Here is a 25,280-nt window from a genome sequence, read left to right on the forward strand (position 1 = left end):
ATGATGATGATGATAACATATTATTTATACCCCACCCATCTGGCCGGGTTCCCCCAGCCACTCTGGGCGGCTTCCAAGAAAACACCAAAATACAGAAATCCATCAAAGATTAAAAGCTTCCCTAAACAGGGCTGCCTTAAGATGCCTTCTAAAGGTCTGGTAATTATTGTTCTCTTTGACTTCTGGTGGGAGGGCGTTCTACAGGGTGGGTGCCACTACCAAGAAGGCCTGCCTGGTTCCCTGTAACTTGGCTTCTCGTAGCGAGGGAACTGCCAGAAGGCCCTTGGCGCTGGACCTCAGTGTTCAAGTAGAACAATGGGGGTGGAGATGCTCCTTCAGGTATACTGGACTGAGGCCGTTTAGGGCTTTAAAGGTCAGCACCAACACTTTGAATTGTGCTCGGAAACGTATTGGGAGCCAATGTAGGTCTTTCAGGACTGGTGTTATGTGGTCTTGGTGGCCGTTCCCAGTCACCGGTCTAGCTGCCGCATTCTGGATTAATTGTAGTTTTCGGGTCACCTTCAAAGGTAGCCCCACGTAGAGCGCATTGCAGTAGTCCAAGCAAGAGATAACTAGAGCATGCACCACTCTGGCGAGACAGTCCACGGGAGGTAGGGTGTCAGCCTGCGTACCAGATGGAGCTGATAGACAGCTGCCCTGGACACAGAATTGACCTGTGCCTCCATGGACAGCTGTCACTACACCAGAAGGAATCCTGTACTGCCCCTATTGCCCAACTTCCAGAACATACACTCAGAGAACTGGGTCTTCCCAATAGGATGCCTGGTGTAAACTAATGACTTCCTAAAAATCACTGCACACATACCCCCCGCCCACAAGGCCTGGGTTGCAAGTCTTTAGAGTGGTGGCACACAAATTATGGAATTCCTTAAGAATGTGCATTTATTATTTGGTAGCCACCCACGTAACTTAAGGGGGGGGGTCCTCACATGTCCTTCAAAAATAATAATAAGCTACTCAGCAGGTTCATGTGGATTAGATTCCAAGGTCTCAGGCTATTAAGGGATTTAAATGTCAAAACCAGTGCCTTGAACTAGGTCAGGAAATGATCTGGTTGCCATAAGAATGTTTCTAAAACAAATAACTGGGGCCAGATCATCTTTCCTCATCACCAGCCAAAGCTGGTGAAAGGCACAGAAAGCTACTAATGTAGCTTGGGTATTCATAGCAGTCCTGGATCAGCCCTTATTTCCAAGCTGCAAGCTTAAGGGGAAGTGCAACCCTATCCAGAATATGTTAAATGCCCCTTCCTCAAATGTTGGATCGCTCATCATAATCTTTCTATTGACTATAAGTTTACCAATAATTACAAGCAATTCAATCAATCAAAAATTCATCCCCCCCACTGCATTATTTGTACTTTCTCAAGTTTTAATGTAGCATTTTCTTGCTTTATCATCCTATCTAATAATATCCCCTTTGAAGCCTACATGATTTGCTATCTTATTTTATTATCCTGAAACTTTGGTATTCTGCATACTATTTAGGAGTTAAATATTTTCCCTGTGAAGACTGCCCATTTATTCCAAATTTCATTTTCTGTAATACGGTAACTATTTTCTGATGAGCAGGATCCATCCCTTTTAGGATCTTTGTAATCTCTGGTTAGAAGAAAACATTTTCACCTCTCAGGAAGCTTAAACAAGTGGCAAGGTTTCATTATGCCTTTTGAGACAGGGGTGGGCAACCTTTTTCTATTGAGGGCTACACTCCCTCTGTCAAGGACCACATTAGTCCTAGATTAACTAATCTGAAGTAAAGATCATCCTGCTCCTATTTTCACCATAGTTTATTTTACCTTAAGCCCTACAAGAAAAAAAAACCTAACACATCAAACCAAATACTTACCCAGCTGTCCTGGAACTACGGTACGTAGAAAGAAGGAGGGAACACCAAGAAAAAAGGGAGGTGGGAAATAGGACATTCAATGGACTAAAGTTCTAAGATAGCTTGGAGCTAACCTCATAGTGCCTGCTGAGAGGTTGATGCCAGCAGCTAATGGTTTGGAGATTTCCCAAATTACATTCAGCATGTTTTTGTTCATTGGGTCTAGGTCGCTGATGATTTCTGGATTCTTAGTTACTTCCACCACAAGGGCTTCCATTGCTGCACGCAACGCAGCGATACAGGCAGCTGCGTTGTGAGGCATACGCAGTTTGATCCTACAGGAGAGAAACAGTTTAGCAAATGAATATACTGTATCCATCCTGGGACCCAACATATGTCCTCCCATTTAATCATCCAAACTGTTCAATCAGCTGTGCTGTTAGGGTTTGAGGCACATCAACTCAGTATTATAATTTCCCTCAGTAAAGCCTGTTAACTGAAATTCTCTAAGAATAGTGAGAACTTAAAAAAACAAACCCACAAGAATTTTGATAGGGCTATCTAGACAGGAATGGGCATCAACTGCAAAAAAATGAAGTTTTTTCATGCGTTCAAAACTCCCCTCCCTCACTTCCACATCTGATGCATCAAGACTCAACAGGACCCTAACAATTCTGTGAAGATTTTCTGTCTACATTCAATGTTCTTACACTTCCTTTCTTATACAGTATTTTAAAGCTATGAAACCAGCTGTTGTACCTCACAGTCATTCCCCATGCATTTAGTATCCAGAGCCAACCAAAAGTTCGTACCAGTCATCCAACATAATAATCTCTCCATCTGATACAACTTTCTTGGAGCCAAAGAGAAGCAGCTGCAAAGGGCTCACTAAGGTCATTGCTTTGGCAGAGATGGCTCGTGTCCGGATCTGTACACAGAGAAACATACTTTGTGGATCATACCATATGGAATCTGGGGCATAATATGAAATTATGATAGCATCCATAATATGAAATTATGATAGCATCCTAGCACACAAAGGAAAGGTTTCCAGGTGTCATAGTTAAAGTGATGAGCCAAAGCCCTCCCAACATTGCCTAAATGATTAGAAATCAGCAGAGAGCAAAATTTATAGCTGCCAGAAGACTGCCATTCTGTCCTCCTTCACCTCTAAGTAGCCTTTATCTTCTTCCCTATTTGCTCTAAAAGCTTCAAATACTGTACTGGAATCACACCTATTCAAACTGACATTTCTAGAAATTTACAAAATTCACTCCACACCAGAGTATATATTGCACTATACGGTATTTTCAGTGGCTATAAAGACACGAGATCCTTTGCAACATAGAACCACTAAGAAGTTATATGGCTTTAGCCATTTAACTTCAAGAATACAACAAAATTAACTTTATATAATGCTTTGAAAGCTTAATTACACTGTGCTGATTATTCTAAACAAGAACACATAAACACATTATTTATTAATTTATATACTGCTTAATGCCAAAATAAGCAGTGTATCAGTATAGTCTTCACCTTTTTCAGAAACCCAGGGAACCACCTTTAACCCAAATATGCATTTGGGAACCCATTTCTTCTCCCTCCCTCTCTCTTGTTACATGGTGGTAGTGCTGCAACTGCAACCCACCTTAGATCAGGCCACAACACAGTGGTGGGTCCTGAACCACTAGCTGAAAGCCAGGGTGTTACAATCATGACAAGAGATCTTCTATAGACTCCAGACCAGCACATTTTTACATTTCAACCAGAGGATTTTAATTAAAAGCAAACATACAATGCCTAATGTAAGGGCTGGTATGTGGCCACTCTCGAGTAAAGACGCCAAAGTCCGTCCTGTTTATTGTGCATAGTATTTACAGTGCAGAGATGCCAAGAAACATGACCTCCTAGTCACTCGCAGAATCTGGGAGTGGACGTTTCCTGTTACGTGACTAGCATAAGAGCTTGGGCACCCCGAAACGCCGCCTCCCCTCCTTATGCTTCATACCGCGCCTTAATTGGGGTGACGGAAGTGGCTGCCCCATCCCCTTAGCCTGTTGGCCTGGGCGGTTGCATCGCTGAGCCCTCTCTCCTCCATCCTCCTAACTTGCTCCCCCCCCCCACCTGACCGGCTGCTGCTGCTCTCACTGGGCGATGCGCTGGTCAGAAGGAGAGGCGGAGGCTCCCGGTACGGAGGTCCCCTGACACCTAAAATCAGAAATTGTACTCAAACATGCATGGTAACTTGGTAGCCCAGCACATCTTTCACATTTGCCTACCTTTTCTCCAAAGACAAAAAATGGACAAGGATACTTCATGTCCTGACTGCTAAATGGACAGTTAACAGAAGACTTGTGGATAAGTGCATTGCGGCCTTCAGTAGTTAGAATCTTCCTCTTCTCCTTGTGGAAACAGACATTGGGATACAAGCCAAAGGCCAGCAGAGAGATGACAACGTCTAGGCTGTTATCCGGTCCAGTGTTGTTAAATATCTGGGTCATCAAACATTCTGGAAAAGAGAACAGAAACTGGCTTTCCAAGTTGTACTTCATTTTATAAGCAAAACTTTAAACAGCTAGGACAAAAATGATGGAATTCCTTTCTGGAGGGAAATCAAGACACTTTGGACCAAGTTTTAGAGTACAGGTCGTATCTTGGTTCTTGAACAGAGTGCGTTCCAGGAGTCTGTTTGAAAATTGTCGGCTTCTGAAAATCGTTTGAAAACCGGAACACTCACTCCCGGGTTTCGACCGTTCAGGAGCTGATTTGTTCGGGGGCCAAGGCGTTTGAGATCCAAGGTACAACTGTGCTTTCTATACACACTGCATCCCCTGCCAACAACCACTGCCGTACACAGTACAAAATTGGAGGGGGCTCCCTGTATCTAAAATGTTTTTATTATTAAATAACATTTAACCAAATCATGTGTGACATAAAAATGAGTCTACAGAGCCATGTATTTGTTTACTGTGCCACACTCCCTATACTTGAAATTACTTCATGCATATTACCTTCTGGGAATCCAGAGTTGACAAGAATATCTTTCAACTGCACTTTGGCTTCCCAAGTCATTCTCAGAGTAGCCATGTTGAGTCTCTTGTGTTCACAGAAACGTATCTCTGCATTTTCCCCACCCAGTCTGCAAAAGGAAAATGGACAAGACAAATTGATTTGCAACCAACCTGTACAGATGCTCCACAGTAATTTTCCATGTTCTGAACTTACTATATAAAGCAGGATGCCTTATAGGTCATGCAGCTGTTCACAGCTTTAGTTGTCGTAAATAAATTTACCTGGCATTATCCCAGGCTTGGAAAACTGACAGGAGGGCCACATGATCAGAAAACCGATTTCCAGCAAAATTTCTGTGAACGTAACCCAGCCTCTTTCCCTCGCTAATGAATGGTTCAGGGAAGCAGGTGGCTGCAGAGATGGTACATACAGCATCTCCCACACTGAAACAGAAACCACAAAATGATTTTTCTCATGATCTTGCGCCTAACAGCTGGAGATCAACTTCAATAAAACTTGATATCTAACTATGTTATTAACAGAATATACAGCAGAATTTACTGGTGTGCGTGTTAGAGGCTGGGGAGGAGGTGGGATGACAGCTAGCCTCTATCTCAAACAAGTTTGAATAAAAACAAAATGAGTGTACGTCTGGCTTTGAAATAATGTCTCAAGTTAAAATTTGGTTTCATGGTTTTTTAAACTCATCTCCAAAAGAACCCACGACACTCCATTTAGAGACCAATCATAACCAGTCACCCAATCAATTCACATACACTTCTAACCCTATTAAATGGCACTTACTAGAAAATACACCCCATTATCATCATCTTCCCAAGGCGAGGTTCAATGGGCAGTCTAGCTAAAATTCGCCCAAGAGGTGTCAGTTCATCATTGGAGTCCAAGGCATCAAGCTCTGTGAGGGAAGGAAAAATGCACTGGCAAAATCTGATAGGCTTTAATTTAACTGTTCATTCAGCCTCACAATTAGTGAAGCATCTACTGTACTATGTATTTTGGAAAGTTAGTTGTTTGCTATGCATTTGGACACTTCTTAAGATACCACAATCAAATTCTGCAGGATGATTCCCATATTGAAGCAGCAGGTGTTTGTTCTGTTTGGATACAATTGGGCACCACTTTGAATCAAGAGGGCAGCCCAAAAGTTTTGAAGCCACAATGAATTCTTGGTTCCTTAGAAATACTGAGCAATGTTTAGTACAAGGCTGTTAGATAAATCAGAAAGGTGGCAGCAAAATGAAAAGCTGTTGCCTTCTGATCTTGCTTGTTAGCATCCCTAAAGCATCAGGGCTGGCTATTGTTGTAAACAGAATACTGGACTACATGGAACTTTGGTTGGACTGACCAAGCCAACACAATGGCAAACACAAAAGACATAAATTACACCAGCATTCTATAGTGATATAGAGATCCACTACAGAAGAGGCCTCTTCTCCAGTATTCATGCTGAAAGTGGGAGCAAGCAGGGAAGGGCTTGTATAATCTCAGTTGGCAAACAGGATTGGGTTGCAGAAAGCAGTTGTCCAGCTATATCATGGACTAGCTTTGTAGGTTAAAACCAGCACTACTTCTCATAAATAAATTGAGAGTAAATTATTATTATTTTATTTAAAAAACACACTAGGGAAATACATTCACTCCAGTGGTTTTGTTAATGATCTGGCTGTTGCATTCTGGACCAAGTTTTTCAGAGATGAGAGCCATGCATAAACATCGAGTCATGGAAAGAGCAACCGAGTATCTACTGCTTGTGTGTGAAAATGTATGACACAGAGTTTGAAAACAGACCACATCTATGCTTACAAACCAGAAGCATCAGTCTAGTACCTCTGAGTGTGTGCTCTGCTTCAATCACTGCATCCAAAGGAGGTGGCTCTATAGCTTTGGCCAGGAACTGGCCAATCCCTCCCAGTCGTAGCAGTTTGATGCTCAAAGCAATTTCATGTAGCGGTGTTCGGAACATCTCTGGAGTCATATGAGTCTCAAGTCTGGAGACAAAATGAAGGGAGAGAGGAAAGTATTTAGGGTAAGTTCCATTTCAGCTGGTACTACCAATAGCTCTACTCTGCTCCAGCCAACACTGCTCCCTAAGTCACCCTACATACATAGCGGAGAGCTTATTGTCTTAACAGTGTCATACTACCACAGTAGTAAGAGCAAAATGGGCAACTTAATTTCAAACTAATAATATAAATTTGCTCAATGGAAAAACAGTGTATGTTTACAACTGCAGGCTACAGTTCTTTATTTGCATCCTAAGGGGGAAAATTCATACCCATTATCTCATCTCTGAGGTTGGGTTCATCTGGTTTTTCTAGTTCAGTTAACTATTTATTCAGGAATTTACTCTAAGAAGAAGCAGAGTGTACACCTACCGTTCAAAGCGAGCTCTGCTGCAAAGGTGGAAACAGAAGCCAGGGCGGACACGACCAGCCCGTCCTTTCCGCTGTTCCAGGTTAGTTTTTGAAGCCCACACAGTGGCATAGTTGGTCATGTTGTTGTGAGCAGTGAAGAGCTTCACCTTTTGCCTGTGAAGTTTAGTTAGAAGAAAATGCATTATCAAATAACTATCAAGTTCTTAAATATTGAAATCAAAGCAAAATATGATGTGATGCGCAGAACCATAAGGGATTTAGCACTTAAGAGGTAAGTTGCAGCACAAGGCAGGATTCTCAAAGTCTAAGATGACTTTAATGAACATATTAAAAACAGGAGGGCTTGTGATGTGTTAAGATACAGACAGAGTTGTAGAACAGCTACTATGGTGGCAGCAGTCACAGTATAAACAAACCAGGATGGGAATATCAGATTTTAACAAAAATGAAACATACATAACTGATCATGTGGGATAGAAGGAATGGGAAAGCAGTAAGACCTAAATTGGAGAGGAGCTCTTTATGCACTTCCCCCTCGGTAGAGGATACAGTTGACCAAAACTGATTCCTATCTCTTAGCAGGGGAGTTACCAGTGCGGATTGACCATATATCTATCCCAAAGGCTGATAGATCTTAAGAGCACAATTGTTAAAAGCCCTTTCCTGCTCTAGAGAAGAGCAAGGGATTCCTGGTTTGCCATAGCACTGCCAATGTGCTCTAGCTGCCTCAGCAACACAGCAGCCAAATCTCTCCCAGCTTTCTTTTCAACAATGGGCAAGGGAGGGACGCAGAGGGCCCACATGCAACTGCCAGGACAATCCCCACTTGCTACAAGGCTGGTTCCACATCATGCTCACCAGAGGGTGATGATACACTTTCCATGATGGGCACATATGTAGAAGCCTGGCAAAATCTGCAGAATTAGCTTCACAGGACCAGTATATCCTCACTTTTCTGGGCATGTACCATTGATACATGACTTCAAGAGCCACATTAATCAAACAAATGAACCCATCTTATAGCACTGCCAATCCTGTCCTACCCATGTTTATAAAGTGTAATTTCAAAATGTGTTAAGTCTTACCTTAGGCATGTTCTAAGAAATCAGTGGAGAAAAGCTCCAAATTTTAAGCACTTTCCCCAGTCGCTGCTGCCCCTTTACATCCACATGGCAAAGAAAGCATCCTACACACACCTGCCCTAAGCATCCACCTGGCCTGTCAGGAAATACAGATTTCCACCAAGCCCCTGGCTGTGTACTTGAGCCTGGTGGTTCAAACTGTAACAGATGAAAAAGGTTCTGCAAGCTTCATCTTAAGCTTTCTGGCAGACAGGGCAACACTGCATAGCAACCTAACACCAGTTTTGCAGATCAAACCAAAGAAACGGGAGGAACAAAAACTCACTTGCAAGAGTCAATAACGTAGACGACATCATTAATGGTAATACTCGTCTCTGCAATGTTGGTAGATAAAATTACCTGGAAAAACAAACATAAATCTATTCTGAATACAATATTACCTGGGACTACCTACTACACTCCTTGCCTAGAGTACAAAAGGAAGGCTCACTTTGGTCATTGCAGGGGGCACTGGGTCAAATACTTTGCGTTGCTCCTCTCGGGGAATCTGGGAATGCAGGGGAAGTATTCTGTACCTCTGGCTTCCTATAATAAGAGCATGTGAAAGTAAATGTTTTAAAACTCCATACATACAACTGAATACCCCTCTTACCCCCACTATTTTTAAATACTACCATTCACTCTCTTTCAAGAACTCACTCCTTTCACATAAGGGAGACAGAGATCTCTTTCACCTTCATGAACAAATCAGATTAGAAGCAACAAAGGCAGGAGGAAAGCTGAAAACTGCTTGTACCAAAGTGGGGATTCATTTCCAGGTATTTCTGCATGGTGTAGATCAGATTCCAGCCAGGCAAGAAAACAAGGACTGCTCCTGGTGCATTCAGGGTCTCGATATACTTCAGCAAGGCCTCAATGAGCTCAAAGGGGGTCTCCTTCTCATTCAGCTGGGCCATGCGGCGCTTCGTTTCTGGGCCATATTCATCACTACAGATAAGGTTGCAATTGGCCTACAAGAGAGGAGAAAACAGCACTTTGAGAACATTTCCCCTACTAACAGGTCATAAAGACACATGAATGCCCAGAATAGAAAAGACTGCATTTCTTGGCTCAGTTCTCACTGCTCAATGAACCGGATCTTATTCTGGCCCTACTTTCAAAGAAATCTGCTGCCAAAATTGTAACTTTTCCTCCAATAAGAGGTGAGCATTCTTAACTTAGAATTGTCAAGCAAGTTCTAGTAAAAGGGGGTGAAGGTGTAAGGTTTTCATTTACCAACTATTTATTTAAACATTTATGACCTGCATTTCCATTGTTTGATGCCTAGGACAGCTTTCATGAAATCGCAAAATGCTGATTAATGCAACAGATATAGGATACAGAAACCAAAAATTCAGCAATATAGCCACTCACACCAAAAGTAAACCAAAGACACAGCAGCTAAAAGTCAGTAACCCTCAGGAACACGAGACATTAAAAAGTTTTGCTATCTAAATGGAAGCAGAGGGAATACCAACCTATTATACATACTAAACCACTTTACTCATTTCCTAAGGCCTGGTGTATTTGGTTGGAAAATATCTTGACTCCTAAGTGAAGTGCAGTTTTGATTTATTGTACAGGGTTTTTGTATAATTTAATTTTGCTTCTTATATAAAGTAGAATAGGCCAAAGTTAAAAGTAGTATAAAGAAGTGAAAATATTGCAACCTGCTCAATTCCCTCCCATAGAATAATAGAATTGTAGAGTTGGAAGGGACCCTGAGGTTTGCAGGAATCTCAGCTAAAGCATCCATGACAGATGGCCATCCAACCTCTGCTTAAATACCTCCAAATAAGGAGAGTCCACAACCTTCCAAGGAAGACTGTCCCACTGTTGAACAGCTCTGTCAGAAAGTTTTTCTGTACGTTTAAGTTATATGTATGCATGAATTATCATTACTGTTCTTATGAGTGCTGCAGAAATTGTACATGTAAAAAACCCCAACATACATCATCATCTTCACCACCATCTTCATCTTTATCCTTCTTCTTTTTGTCCTTTGGCGGAGGAATGAATTTAGTCATCTGAATGCAGTCTTCCAGAAAATACTCTAAAACAGAGAGAACATTTATTGTTGGGATTATCTATCAGCTAAACTATTCATTAGTAGTCCAGCACCAAGGGCCTTCTGGCAGTTCCCTCACCGCGAGAAGTGAGGTTACAGGGAACCAGACACAGGGGCTTCTTGGTACTGGCACCCGCCCTGTGGAACGCCCTCCCACCAGATGTCAAGGAAACAGACAACTACCTGAATTTTAGAAAACATCTGAAGGCAGCCCTGTTTTATAGTGTTTTTAATATTCTGTTGGAAGCCGCCCAGAGTGGCTGGGGAGACTCGGTCAGATGGGTGGGGTATAAATAATAAATTATTATTATTATTGATTATTATTATGATTCTGTAGGGACTTCCAGCGGGATGACCCACAAGATTCTGAAGATGAAGGCTCACCTCCATGCTGCCCAACCAAATATTGGCAGAAAACCAGTAAAATGTCCAAATTACTGTTGCTTTTCTCTCCCCAAGTAAAAGGTACAATACAGATAAAAGTTCTGTAAGCATTTTAAAATATATAATCTGGTAACTGTATCTGTACTAGAAACAATCTTATTTCTGGCATTAGCAATTCAATTGTGTCAGCTCTGCAATTCATGCCAGTGTCCTGACACTGTAAGGAGATCACCTTGACACTAAATGTTTTCTGACTGACGGTCGAATAAAGAATGATGATGATGATGATACTAAATGACAATGTACTTTATTCCAGCTTTTCTAATATTCCTTTGGGCAACCATTCACCTTGAACAGGGTAGGTCCTGCCAAAGACCTCAATGATGGGGCAATTAAAGAAGTATTCACAGAACATGGTGGTATCAATGGTGGCGGACATGAGGATCACTCTGATTTCAGGGTAGGTCTGAATGACGTCCCGCAGAACCACCAATAGGAAGTCAGTCTGTAGAGAGAAAGAACAACCCTTAAAAAAGAAAATAAACACACCTGAACTCTGACAAATCTTAACTCAAATTTAAGGCGCCTATGAATTTGACTGTTTATTACGTATCATGTTATCCTATCAAGGGATCACCAGTTGAGGTACTTACCTAAAACAAAACTTAGCATTTATATTGTTCAAAACACTTCCCACCACTACCTTGTAACCTTAGAACAGGGGTGGGGAACCTGTGGTCCTTCCGATGCCATTGGGCTCCATCTCCCATCAACCTCAGCCAGCACGGCTACTGGTCAGGAATGATGGAAGGGGTGTAGTTCAGCAACATCTGCAGGGCCACAGGGTCTTCAACTACACAAGGGCTATTATCCCCATATTTATTTATCCATACCAAAAAAATTATATCTTGCTTTCCCCCTTCAAAATATAGAAACACAAAAAATAAAAACAGTGATTTTATCATTAAAGCTATTACCAAAAACACCACAAGACAGAAGGCAGAATTAAGAAAAGGAGAGACAGATAGTGCAGGCTTCTCAATTCATAGCTCAGTCTCTTAGCAACGATGTGACAACTAAAGTCCACTGCAATCTAAACCCCCAATATAAAGTAGCAACAATGCCCCATTCTAGTTCCCACCATCTGATGAATGCTGGGGTGCTTCAGAGTGCATCTTTCACATTTGCTCAAAGTTACAGGACCAATGAATAATTTTGTAGAGCTATCTTCTATCTATCCCTGATTGGCCTAAGGGATAGCTCTAGATACTGTACTAGCACGTAGATCTCTAGCAGTGGCTAGAGGTGAACAAGAGAACCACCGGTTTGTAAGCTTTGTTTTAATGGTGCAGAAACATAGTGTCAGCAGAACCTAACAGAAGCATCTACTCTCTTTCACAATAGGCATGCTTACAAAATGTTAAGGGAGCTAGGTGGCAAACCAGCTGTTTGGGTAGAGTTCAAAGCTTACATTAATGTCTCTCTCATGGATTTCATCCACAATAACATGACTGATTCCACGGATGCCAGCTTCTAGCTTTCTCAAGAGGACACCTTGAAGGAGAAAAAAATAATCCATGTCAATGAAGATAGGTATCAGGTGGTCAGAAATGGGTAGGGGGGAAATCCCAGCCCCTCTAAAAAAAAAACATAACAAAACAAAACTCCAATCCCTCAGTACAAGCACACATCTAAGCCCCTTTCTACAGCTCCTTTCCAATTACTATTATGGGTTTGAAAACTACCTCTCTCATGAGGAGGAAATGGTGCTGTGTTCATTCTAGTGCAAAGCTTCCGGATAGAAACTTACTTTGTGCAGCCTCTAAGATTTCAATTAATTTCATGTTCGCTATGACTAAAATCACTGTGAGATGAGGTTCTCCAACTCTGCTTAGCTCCAGATTTTCTAGATCACCTCGCTATCCTAGCCTGAAAATGAGAGAATGGAAAACAGCACACACCTACAGTGCAGAACATCATACTGGCATGGGGCCGGGGAAGCACCGATTCAAAGCGGACACTATAACCACAGCTATTTCCAGGTTCTTCTCCTCTCTCGTAGGAGACTCGTTCTGCCACAGAAACAGCACTGATCCGCCTGGGCTGTATAATTAAAGGAAATATCTTTCAATTCAAAATATGAAATCTGCACCAACTTATCAACACCAATTCCCTGCAGCAAACTCATGAATGAAAATCATAGAACTGGAAACAAGACACTCAAACAGCCTCTATCAAAAGGGAGAAAAATCACAGATGTCTTGATACCAAAGTACCCAAACATTGGATGCTGGGGATTCAGTGCGGGGATTGCAATCTCTCCACCCACCCACATCTGGACAGGAAGAGAGCCAAAAATTAATGCTAGCATTTCAAAACCTGAAATAGTCAGGGCCAAGAGAACTCTGGTCCAAAAAAAAACCTTTATCCAAAAAAACTCAGCCCTCTGATAAACATAAAACTGAAAATAAAGGATTGTCTTTTCAGTTGATGAGCAGGGCAAAAATGCTTTAAATAAATTAAAGACTATTTCCAACATGTACATTTTCATACTGGAAAACTTGAGGAGGAAAATGCAGTCTCAATTGACAGACAGTTTTTGTAAACTGAGACAATGTCACTGTCTGTACCCTTTTCTTATTAAGATACATTACTAAGTCATTTTGAAGTTAACTACTGCACAGTGATGGATAATTAGCAAATTAATTTCACAGGGATGGTTGAGAGGTATGCATTGCATCCACAAGATAATAAATGGGAGCACTAAGGATATATTACGGCTTGCTTTACTAGATTTCGTGGCAACGAATTCTGATGGGTATTATTCCCAAATATTTCACCAATCTTAAGTACAGCTCTGAACAGGCTCTTCACCTGAGTCACAACCACATTACACTCAGCAGCTCTTCCACTGTGGATAAATTCATCCAGGATGTACTGTGGAACCTGTGTGGTTTTGCCACAGCCTGTTGCCCCACGGATGATGACAACAGAATTTTGGTGGATGGCATCCAGAATCTCTCGCTCAAACTTTTTCACAGGCAGGGTTTCCCTCTCTTGAAGAATCTGGGACAGAAAGTAGTTTGTGATTAATATTCAGCAAATAACCTGGCAATTGGAAGTTTCCTGGCCTCTGTATCAGCAAATAAACCACTGTCTTCCTCACCCCAACTTCTGCACACTTTGAATGTTTGGAGACCTAAGTGTGCCCTTTGGTTTCCTCCCCATTATATACAACACAAATATCTTTTCGTGTGTGTGTGTGTGTACATGTGCGCATCATACTGGTGAGTGCGCTTCTGACAATTCAAAGTCCTACAAGCTTCTCTGGCAGACTAGGAAAAAGAGGAAGTAGAAGTGGCCAGGCACAATACCTGGCCAAATCTTACTCCAAAGAACCTTCCCCCCGAGCAGATAGAGAAGAGCCACTGGGAAATGACAGATAGGGACAAGGTATGTGGAAGTAAGATAGCATGTATCTCTGCTCCATGTATGTAGAGCTTGGCTTTATACCCCAAACTAACCCAAGCCTGTAAGACATTTTGGCTAATATCTGTGGTAATGTAAAGCTAGCATTCCCAAAAATGTATCCTTGCAATTTTCTCCAACCTGTGAAAACCTATCACAAGCCTCAAGAACATAAAATGTCAACTGACTTACTTTTTGCAGTTCCTGATCATTTTCCAGCTGATACATGAGGTTACTTTTTAGGTCAATGCTTATCTGTTCTGGTGTAGCCTGAGAAAAGATCACAGGATTTGAAGATTAAATACTGCTTTAAAATAGGTACAACAAAGCCAACTAAGTAAACAGCAAACGGACTTCTGTAAAAAGTAAAAATGAGTCATGCCAGGAATCACAATAAAATGTATGAACTGTAGGCTTACGTATGCCAGAGGACCCTCATCAATGTTGCAGCTAGTCCACGGATTCCAGTTTGACTGAGGGGGTGACCATGGCACAACCCCCGTTTGATTCTGTTTCTGCGATGGTTCAAAATGGGCCAACTTTCCAATGTTGAGTACAGCAGGAAAGTTGGGATCTTCAGGCTGCCAAGTTAGTTAGAAAAATAAAACAGTGCTTAGTGAAAATGGGCAGAATCCCATCAGACTGAAGAAGTGAAAAGAAAGCTATTCTTGACCACACACTCACCGGTGGAACCGTTTCAAGACACATCTCCTCAACAATGCTTTGCAATTGATATTCTAAATCTGAAGTGATGTTGACTTGGTAAGGCTCCACCTATGAAATTGACATGTGTAAAGATGTTCTCAGATCCAATAAAAAAACCACCCCCCTTGAAAGATGTACTTGCACAGTACACTTGCTTACAGAAAAGGAAGTCATAATATTCTTGGCTCAGAACACAAATAGGAAATAGATCACATTAAACCATGAAAACTATTTCTTTCTTTTTAAAAGTACATATATGTGTCATATCTAAAAACCAAAACATAGCAACTGTACTTAAAAGTGCTTAAATTTAGGAGGACTCAGCCCATGGATGTTTAGTCTTCTGCCACACCAAAGAGAGGGGAAAAAATCTAAAATAGAGCAAATATCCAAAACCACCCATTATCAATCAAACCAAGAAAGCCAGTCGATACAGAAAGGCTCCACAGCGCTATAAAAAGACACTCTAGTCTGGTGACTATTCAACAGAATGAAATCTTTTACAAGTCTGAGGAATGCATTTGTGCATGCGTGCACACAACAGCGTAGAAGGACATTTGCAACAGGACTCACCGATTCACCTTCCTTCTTCTTGGTCTGTCCAGAGTAAGCCTCAATGATGTTCAAGTGATAGAGCTGCCTGACCAAAGACAAAGCACAGGACTGTGCTGCCAGCTTTTTGTTTGAGCCATGCTCACGAGCATAGATTCCTGAAATAGAGCAGTCCAATATTTCCATAGTTTGAAATTTTACCAGTCCAGAGAGAAAAGAGAGATGTGTTTCACACTGCCATCTCCCAACCAGATGTCATTAACAACAACAATAAAACTTCTCAAAGATCACAAACGGGAGCCCTGAAATTTTATCAGTGCAAGTAATCAAATTGCTTTGGTACTTAATTACCATCAGGGAACACAAAGAATTGGAAGGGACAAGGCTCATCTGGTTCAACCCACTGCAATGCAGGAATACACTTTGCCCACATGTTGGAAAGTAGTTACTGAGATTATCTCAGCCAAGTTTGTGTTAGAGCTTGTTTCTAAAATCAATAACCTTGTTCAAGGGTTATCATCTGTTCAACCTCAATTTATTTACAGGTGAAATTTGGAAAATTAGAATATTGTCGAAAAGTGCATTTATTTTGGTAATGCAACTTAAGCGGTGAAACCAATAAATGAGATAGATGCATGGCATGCAAAGCAAGATATGTCAAGCCTTTATTTGTTGTAATTGTAATTATTTGTCGTTAGGCGGGTCAATTATAAATGGAATGTAATTAATGAAATGTAATAGCGATGTTTATTTTTGTATTATTTTAACTATTTTTTATTAATGTGGAATTCCCAAAAGAAAGCATTTGTAAAAAAAAAGTTGCATTACTGAAATAAATGCACTTTTTGATGATATTCTAATTTTTCGAGTTTCACATGTATTCACGTGAGGTTGGTCAGCTGCAAGCAACCACCTCTAACAGAGGGCAGTGCTGCCTTCTCAGTAGCGGCGCCCACCCTGTTGGAATGCCTTCCCATCAGATGTAAAGAAAATGAGTAACTATATAACCTATAGAAGTATAGGAAAATTTTAAAGGTTTAATGTTTTATTATGTTTTTATGTATGTTGGAAGCTGCCCAGAGTGGCTGGGACAACCCAGTCAAATAGGCAGGGTACAAGTAATAAATAATAATAATTACTACTACTACTATTACAACAACAAACAAAAAACAACAGAGGCTCTTGACATTTCTTTTTCCCATTTACCCAGCTATCCCATAGGGTCTTGGTCGGGCATCCCCAAACTTCGGCCCTCCAGATGTTTTGGACTACAATCCCCATCATCCCTGACCACTGGCCCTGTTAGCTAGGGATCATGGGAGTTGTAGGCCAAAACATCTGGAGGGCCGCAGTTTGGGGGTGCCTGGTCTTGGTTATCTAGTTCTGTGCCTTGTTGGCTGACATGCAATAAGACTAGTAAAAGATGTTTAGAGGGCTGGCATGTGTGGGCATGGAACCAAGGGGAAGTTGAGTAGTTTAGGCTATAGGCTATGACATGCCTCTTAGAGAAAAATATACATCAGGAGGCTTAGTTTGGTAAGAATTGAGTATACACTTCCATAGCAAATGCCAAATACATTACTTCTGGTAAATGAGCCATCATAGCTGCTAGAGGGCCATGTCCTGGGCTTTTTAGTCTCATCTACCCATCATAGCTGCCAAGTTATCCCTTTTTTTAAGGGATTTTCCCTTATGCTGAATAGGCTTCCTCACGAGAAAAGGGAAAACTTGGCAGCTATGCTACCCATGTACTAGGTATCTGAAACCATAGGGGTGCATTGGTTGCCAGATGTGAAACATTTTTCAGCTCTCCCACCCCACTAGGAAGGGAACTGTACTTCACATATTGATTTCAACTGCAAGTGCCTGAAAGAGTTGAGACTCACTAACACCACTCACTAACGCTACTACCGTGTTTCCCCTTTTTTAAGACGTAGTCATTATATAAGCCATAGCAGGATTTCTAAGCAATTGCGCGATACAAGCCATACCCCGAAAATAAGACATACTTATAGCAATAACCCCCCTCCCGCCAGCCAACCCCCCCCTTAAAAATATCTCCATTTTGCTGTCGCTCCACCGACACGTATTTCCTTTAAAAGCTTGTAAAAATGCACTGAAGAGCCGTAGCTGCTGGCTGCCGAAGCCTCGTGACCTCCGTGAGCGCGTCTGTCTCTCTCTCTCCCCCCGCCCCCTGCGTCTCTCTGTCTCTCTCTCTCTCTCTCACACACACACACACACAGAACCCACCTCTCGCTTCCCCCCACCTTTCCCTTCCATTCTATGCGCCCACCCCTGAGTTGCCTGTTGATTTCCTCTTGACGGGAGAGGGGCGATTGAATGCAAAGGCTGTTTTCCCTTTAAGGGAGAGATCTCCGTGTGCGCGTCTGTGTCTCTCTGTCTCTCTGTCTCTCTGTCTCTCTCTCTCACACACACACAGAACCCACCTCTCGCTTCCCTCCACCTTTCCCTTCCATTCTATGCGTCCACCCATGAGTTGCCTGTTGATTTCCTCTTGACGGCAGTCTCCTGTGTCTGATTGTTGTCTCCTTGCAGCCTTCCTTTCTACCTTATGCTTGCTTGTCTGTGGAGCTGCCCCTTTAAGGATTTGTAAGTAGTCTGGATCGCAGTCCTTGCCTTGGGGACTTTTTTAAAAAAATTAAGGACTTTTTCCTTCTTGCTGTTTGTGAGCACAAAAGTTAAACTGCCGGTCCTAGCTTCCTTTACCCACAAAATTTTACCTTGCTAGCTCAATTGCTTCTTAATTGCTACCATTTACCAAGTCAGCAATCTTAATTGCTGTTTAGCTGGCTTCTTTGTTCTCAGCAGGTAGCTTCTTTGCTATCAGTGATAGCACTACAAAGTTCTGGTTACAGGTAGGTAGCCGTGTTGGTCTGGGTCGAAGTAAAATAAAAAAATTCCTTCAGTAGCACCTTAAAGACTCATACCAAAATAAAACTTAGTTGGTCTTTAAGGTGCTACTGAAGGATTTTTTTTATTTTAGCACTACAAAGTGTTACATTGTTGGAACTTAAGTCTTGGGCAGCTGGCTAGTAGAGATCCTTATTTGCTTTACTATAGGCTACTGCTAGGACTGTATCACACAGATAGATTCCATTATACTGGTTTAGATTTAAGAAGCTCCAGTGTAGCAGATTGCTATTAAGTGAGTCCCCACATCAGAGGAGAGAGAGAGCAGCCCTTTGCGAACATCCCAGGGCTGGGGAGAGAGGGCTGGGCCAGGGACGCACACCTCCCTTCCCTCAGACTCATAATAAAAATACGAGTAAGACATCCCACCAAAAATAAGCCACCCTGTGGTTTTTTGAGAAAAAAAAGTAATAAGACGGTGTCTTAAAAAAGGGGAAACACGGTATTATGGTGCTGGAGACTCTTGAGAGACAATGGACTGCAAGATCAAACCTATTCATTCTGAAGGAAATCAGCCCTGAGTGCTCACTGGAAGGACAGATCGTGAAGCTGAGGCTCCAATACTTTGGCCACCTCATGAGAAGAGAAGACTCCCTGGAAAAGACCCTGGTGCTGGGAAAGATTGAGGGCACAAGGAGAAGGGGATGACAGAGGACGAGATGGTTGGACAGTGTTCTCAAAGCTACGAACATGAATTTGACCAAACTGCGGGAGGCAGTGGAAGACAGGAGTGCCTGGCATGCTCTGGTCCATGGGGTCACAAAGAGTTGGACACGACTAAACAACAACAACACTACCAAAACCAACAGCATATTAAAAAAAACTTCCAATAGGGATTGCACAAAATACAACACAAAATTTACTCCCAATAAGACAAACACTTACTTCTAGCCGGCTTTTTGACATAAATGGTCATTTCTGCAATAAAGCTCCTGCAACACATACAGAAAGCAGAGTATTAGGGCTTTAGTTCTTGAGGGAGATCAAACGAAGCACCTCCAACATAGCCAGGCCTTTTCCATTAAGCAAAGCCCAATAAAAGTCAAACTTTCACAGTTAACTCCACACGATTAGCACTTTTAAAAAATGCAATGACTTCGCTGTAAAGTTACTGTAATATGAGCAGCTCTTTCCAAGCACATATGTTCTCACCATGTTTTAAAGGTTAAGGTGTTCTTAAGAGATTAATTTATAATCTGTATGTCTTGCTAGTTAAAAAGAATGGGCAAATCAGAAGCTTCCAAATTAATAGGAGCCCACTGAGAACAAAAAATTAATTAGACTAAAAAAATTACAGGATTAATTTGCAGAATAGAAACACACTGTACAAAACCCATAGAACCAGATTAAAAACACTCCACTTAGGATTTTGCCTATCTCAGCCTCACATCTGCAAGTGCAGGCTTTTGCCCCAAAAGGAGCCAAAATATGACTAATCTGGCAAAATAGGCAACAGTAAAGGCAGCACTTCCCTCAACAAGCTATCTAGGAAAAAATATAGCTGAGGTTGGAACTACTGTCCAAGGTAGCAAGTTCACAGCTTCACGTGGCTCTTATTTTTACCTGCTTTGGAGTGTGATCAGTTGGTTTAGTTTCCACAAATACCTTGGTCATTTACGTGAGGTTCAAATGGACAAGGCTATAGTCCTAAATATGTTTATGTTACAATGTATACACCTATTACCAATGAAGTTTGGGTGACAGTCCTCAGAAAGTTACTCATTTAACTGAGTGGGATGTAAACGTGTGTAAGAACGATCAGGGTGTTTTTTTAAAAAAAAAACATGTCTAAATAATTTGCTTGGGAATGGTAATTAACTCAAACTGGGTTTTAAAATTTGTTGATGTCTCCTTCTACTTTAATAGGTGGAATTGCCCTCAGCATTTCTGCTGTGTTGCAAGAAGGTCACATTATACCTGCAACTAGGTCAAGGTTTTGATATCTCACTGCAAACAAGAGAAGTTAGATTATGCTCAGAGGCCTCTTCCTAAACCACCAGTGAACTGACCTTCAGGCACAGCGGCTTCATGAGTCAAAAGGCCACTGGCTCTCAGGGACACAACAGCCACCCTTTCATTAATGACACCGATGCCAGTATGTTTCTCAGCCAGGCTTATATCCAGCACTCAATTCATTCTCCTCCACCTGAGGGGGGAACAGCAACACCAGAAATCAATTTACAATAGATCCCCATGTGATTGCTTAGTACAGCCTAAGCAGCAGCACATGTGTGAATGAGCAAAAATCTCTGGTGTTGCAGTTGGCCACCCCTTTCAGCCTGGAGCTTAACCTGCAATGCTGCTATGGAGTCATCTTCCCATCCTGCCATCTGACAGAGCACCCTGTTTGTGCGCAAGGAAAGCATGCTCGTGTTTAGAATTATATATTCCCAAACCAGTTTCTGGAAAGCAACATCCAATCACAAATGTAATGCCAGGAAGGCATGGTACCAACTCTCATCTATAATGTGGATTTTTTTTAAAAAAAATCCCTGCTGTATTTGTCCATGGGAAATCCACTTCTTAATTTTCACAAAATGAATCACATAATGAACAGACACAGTATTAGCCCAAATGGCCAGTTGCAAAGTTGCAATTAGCTTTTTATATGACTACCCAAAGGAAACATATTTATATTTATAAAAATGGGATAGAAATTCTTTAGATGAGCAAAAAATAGTATTTCCAATGTTTCCAGTACCGGTACCTAAACTTTTTTTCGTTAAAATTTTTAAATAGGTTGGTTTGGGAATCTGCTTCCATTTTAAGTCTATCAGAGTTCCATGTTAGATGCGTTTAAAACAAAACTGGTGTTGGGAGGAGGGCCTTTAGAATTGGGACAAGTTGGGTCTGCACAAATCAGGATAGAACCAGGCAGCTGGCACTTTAAAAGATGGGATAGCAGAATTTGATATAATTTATTCTAAAACTGGAAGCAGAAGTTTTTGTAACACTAAAAATGAAACATCAAAACTTACCAATACAACCAAACTATGCTTTCTCAGAATTTTTGTCTGCGAAACTGCAGTCATCCTCTAGAACAGTGTTTCCCAAACTTGGGTCTCCAGCTGTTGCTAGACTACAATTCCCACCATCCCTGACCACTGGTCTTGCTAGCTAGGGATTATAGGAGTTGCAGTCCAAAAACAGCTGGAGACCCAAGTTTGGGAAACACTGCTCTAGGTGCACTGCACTGCACAGGCTACATAAACTGTGCATTCCACCTTCTTACTACTAAGCAAGTTTAAATTTTAGATATATCTAAACCAGGCATCCCCAAACTGCGGCCCTCCAGATGTTTGGGCCTACAACTCCCATGATCCCTAGCTAACAGGACCAGTGGTCAGGGATGATGGGAATTGTAGTCCAAAACATCTGGAGGGTCGAAGTTTGGGGATGCATGATCAAAACCATTGGATATATCACAGCATGTTTTCAAAAACATCTTTTTGCTTCCCTGCAGACACAAGTGATCTATCCGAGCCTTCCTGGGAGTAACAAGTTCTACACCCTGGAATGCTCTCTGGAAAATAGCAAGCAGGCTGAGAAACGTACTGCTCCCATCTTTATCAAGCAAACGGATTGGAAGTCACATTCCAGAGAAGTACAACTTCCACAACAGTTGGGTAGAAAAATATTCTGTAATTAACACCTTCCAAAGCATTCAAAATTAGGGCTTCCAGCTTTTTACCAGTACCGCTCTTTTGTATTCTAGTCTGTCATGCAGAAATTAAGCAGGTGAAGTTTCTCCTGGCATAGTGAAGCTTTACCGAAGTGATTACTGCATGCCAGGCTACTGATTTAACACCCAGTAGGGCCAGTAAAAAGATGGCAACCCTGACAATGTTTTGCGTATTCAAAGCAATTATCTCCACTGGAAGCTGGAAGAAAAAAGTAATGTCACAAAGTACACTTAAAGCCAGAAATTAAATCTGATTCTGATTACATAATGACCCAGTTCATATGGAACGTATTCAGCCCAATCAACTATGGATATCATTGGAGCCAGAAGGAGAGAGGTCCTTGGCTTCCTGGTTCTCCCCTATTGCACTGCCTTTTCTCGCACACCTGGTGGTGTTTTCAAGAGAGACACAAGAAACCGTAAGTATTGTTGCCGTGAACACTAGCTATAACTGCAGCATGTGCCCTTTTCCACCCTTGACATAAAAGGCATATTCTCAAAGCATTTACAGAGTTAAAATTGGGTGGCCTTTTTTCTTTTAAAAAGAAACATCTTTCACTCTACAGCTTTATCTTCCAATTTCTTCCTTAAAGAGGATACTCCTGGAGTCTCATAGATTTCATGAAGCAGATGGTATCAGCTGCTCCTGGCTTTTGAAATTTTCAGAGACAGTTGTTGAAGTGACACAGCTTTCTTGTTGCTGTTGTTTTGCTAGCCAGAAGGGATCACACACAGGGGAATTGCCTCCTTGCCCTGGAAGTGTGTCACCAGGCCTGTTTCTGTTCTTCAAGTGCAAATATAGGACACTAAAATACAGACCTCTTGCAAACTCAGCTTCAAAAGCAGCACTGTAGCCGGAAGACTGGCTGTTCTCTGGAAAGCTGAAGTCAAACAATGGTAACAGTTCCTTGAGAGGAAGGAGAGAAATGGGGCGGGCAGTTGCCAAAACACAAAACTATGTTCTCAGCAGAGAGAATGCAGCTCTATGGGGGCTATGTTCCACTCCTGGCAATGGTAGATTAGAGAGACTGACAAATAGCAGCTGCCATTAGGGAACAGTGCGCTTTCCTGGGAACACAGTTTGGACTATGGCTAGAAAAAGTGGCAGAAGGAGCAGAGGTTGAGGACAGGCAGACTCCTTTCAAAGGCTTGTTTAAACATATAGTCTCTTGAGTATAAGTTTTGTCAAGAAATAAGCACAATCAAATGTATTCCTTTTTAACAGAAGGCATCTATCCCCTATCAGAGGGAGCTGTGCAAATGGCAATTAGGTGCCAGTGCAATTGAGAAATCAAGCTGGAATCACTCTAAACTAGCATGGCAGTAACAGCCTTGCTGTTGGGTGGGGTATAAATAATAAAATTATTATTATCAACAAATAACATGATAAAATTCTCTTAGGATTCCATTATAGCATATGGAGAAAATTGCATTTTTAAAAATGACCCATAGAGAAAATTACTTCATCAAAGATACAAGCTTCTCTCTGCCATAACCCCTTGATGTGGGTTTTTTTACATGCAGGAAGTCTTTTCACATAATTCAAAAATTTTGATACTTCAGTAGAGTTCTCTGCCCTGTAATCTTATGAGCCCAAGAAACCGTCTTACGTGAGATTCTGCTCAATGCCTACCAGAAAAGTGGATAAAATACCTTATTTTATTTTCTTAAAAAACAACAACAATTAAAGGCAGGTTGCAAACTTGGACCAAGAAAGCAAGAAATAAACCCTACAAATTAATATGATTTTGGCCACTTAAAAAGAAATAGTTGATTGTATCTTTGTTTACTCATCGTATACATTAAGGTAACTAAATTCCCCATTTGAAAGTGAAGAGCAGCCAAGAAGCATTTCAACATTATCAGCCACACAAAGGTGAAAACCTAGCAAACCTGTTGTGATCAGGCCCCACTTGAGTGTATTTATATTCTCCTTGAATCTTCTCTTTTTGGAAAAACTGGTTCAGGCGTGCCTTGGCATTTTCTAAGGTCCAATTCCCATGAAGACTAGCATTTAAGTCTACTTCTTCTGACTCCAAAGTCTGATGGTAAGAAACAAATGTCTTGTAATTAAAGTTTACAAGTGCCACTCTTAACTTTGTTACACGTCAGTATTAGATGAAACAGCCTCTAAGATTTCTGGATCATCTTGTGTGCAAGCTAAGTGAGATAAGCATTTACCCAGTAAATTAAACAACTTCAATACTTTGACTAAATCATTAGATCTGTGTATTGCAGACTCCACATGTTCTGACAGGCAACCCCTGAGAATCGATTTTGTAATATGCCCAGAATTATTCCATTATCCCCCAAATATAGCCGTAGATTAAAGGAAGGGTAACAGTAACAAAAGTTACTTCAAATGCTAACCAAGAAGATAAAAATATCAAATATTTGAGCTTTACCTGAAGAATAGTAAAGGTAAAGGGACCCCTGACCATTAGGTCCAGTCGTGACCGACTCTGCGGTTGCGGCACTCATCTCGTGTTATTGGCTGAGGGAGCCAGCGTATAGCTTCCAGGTCATGCGGCCAGCATGACAAAGCTGCTTCTGGCGAACCAGAGCAGCACATGTAAACGGCGTTTACCTTCCCGCTGTAGTGGTACACCTAATTATCTACTTGCACTTTGATGTGCTTTTGAACTGCTAGGTTGGCAGGAGCTGGGACCGAGCAATGGGAGCTCACGGCATCGCGGGATTCGAACCGCCAACCTTCTGATCGGCAAATTCCACCCCACCAAAAAAAGCATATGGACGTATCTTCTATGTATCAACCGGCCTGAAATTATAATGTGTACTGAAAGGGGGGGGGGACAACCCTTACTGCTTGAGCCTCCTGCTCCTCCTTCCTGGAATAGTAATCCTTCAGATTAGCTCCGCGGTCCCACTGAGTTCCCCCATAGTCAGAGCCTCCAATTCCAGAAGGAGGAGGAACACCATCTATCAGGGAAGAGAAGAAAGCTAATAGTTTCCTAATAGTTGTAAAACACATGCTGTGAGTACATTTTAATAGAATTCCCCCAAGTCTCACCATTTCTGTCTTCCCAACCTCTTGATTTATAAAGCACAAAGAGTGCAACACATACAGAATATGCCATGTAAGACACAGGTGT

General features: G+C 41.7%; 1 protein-coding gene across 4 annotated transcripts in view; it reads right to left on the reverse strand.

Annotated features, from left to right (window-relative positions):
• Positions 1 to 25,280, reverse strand: part of DHX9 (DExH-box helicase 9) — a 30,693-nt gene that overhangs the window by 2,123 nt on the left and 3,290 nt on the right. Inside the window, exons 5-27 of one of the 4 annotated variants that reach the window (XM_060276550.1) lie at positions 24,992 to 25,107; positions 24,061 to 24,209; positions 19,371 to 19,417; positions 15,576 to 15,712; positions 14,982 to 15,071; positions 14,717 to 14,878; positions 14,490 to 14,567; positions 13,704 to 13,895; positions 12,791 to 12,932; positions 12,301 to 12,383; positions 11,178 to 11,334; positions 10,330 to 10,430; positions 9,135 to 9,348; positions 8,829 to 8,923; positions 8,664 to 8,737; positions 7,257 to 7,409; positions 6,709 to 6,869; positions 5,665 to 5,776; positions 5,142 to 5,303; positions 4,860 to 4,987; positions 4,128 to 4,357; positions 2,661 to 2,776; positions 1,983 to 2,183 (exon numbers count right to left, since the gene is read on the reverse strand). In XM_060276550.1, the coding sequence (XP_060132533.1) occupies positions 1,983 to 2,183; positions 2,661 to 2,776; positions 4,128 to 4,357; positions 4,860 to 4,987; positions 5,142 to 5,303; positions 5,665 to 5,776; positions 6,709 to 6,869; positions 7,257 to 7,409; positions 8,664 to 8,737; positions 8,829 to 8,923; positions 9,135 to 9,348; positions 10,330 to 10,430; positions 11,178 to 11,334; positions 12,301 to 12,383; positions 12,791 to 12,932; positions 13,704 to 13,895; positions 14,490 to 14,567; positions 14,717 to 14,878; positions 14,982 to 15,071; positions 15,576 to 15,712; positions 19,371 to 19,417; positions 24,061 to 24,209; positions 24,992 to 25,107 (3,100 nt within the window). Of the gene's footprint in view, positions 1 to 1,982; positions 2,184 to 2,607; positions 2,777 to 4,127; positions 4,358 to 4,859; positions 4,988 to 5,141; positions 5,304 to 5,664; positions 5,777 to 6,708; positions 6,870 to 7,256; positions 7,410 to 8,663; positions 8,738 to 8,828; positions 8,924 to 9,134; positions 9,349 to 10,329; positions 10,431 to 11,177; positions 11,335 to 12,300; positions 12,384 to 12,790; positions 12,933 to 13,703; positions 13,896 to 14,489; positions 14,568 to 14,716; positions 14,879 to 14,981; positions 15,072 to 15,575; positions 15,713 to 19,370; positions 25,108 to 25,280 lie in introns of those variants that run through there. The other 3 variants (XM_035122289.2, XM_060276552.1, XM_060276551.1) reach the window with 3 other exon arrangements.

The sequence above is a fragment of the Zootoca vivipara genome, chromosome 7 (assembly GCF_963506605.1).
Source record: "Zootoca vivipara chromosome 7, rZooViv1.1, whole genome shotgun sequence".
Taxonomy (NCBI): Eukaryota; Metazoa; Chordata; class Lepidosauria; order Squamata; family Lacertidae; genus Zootoca; species Zootoca vivipara.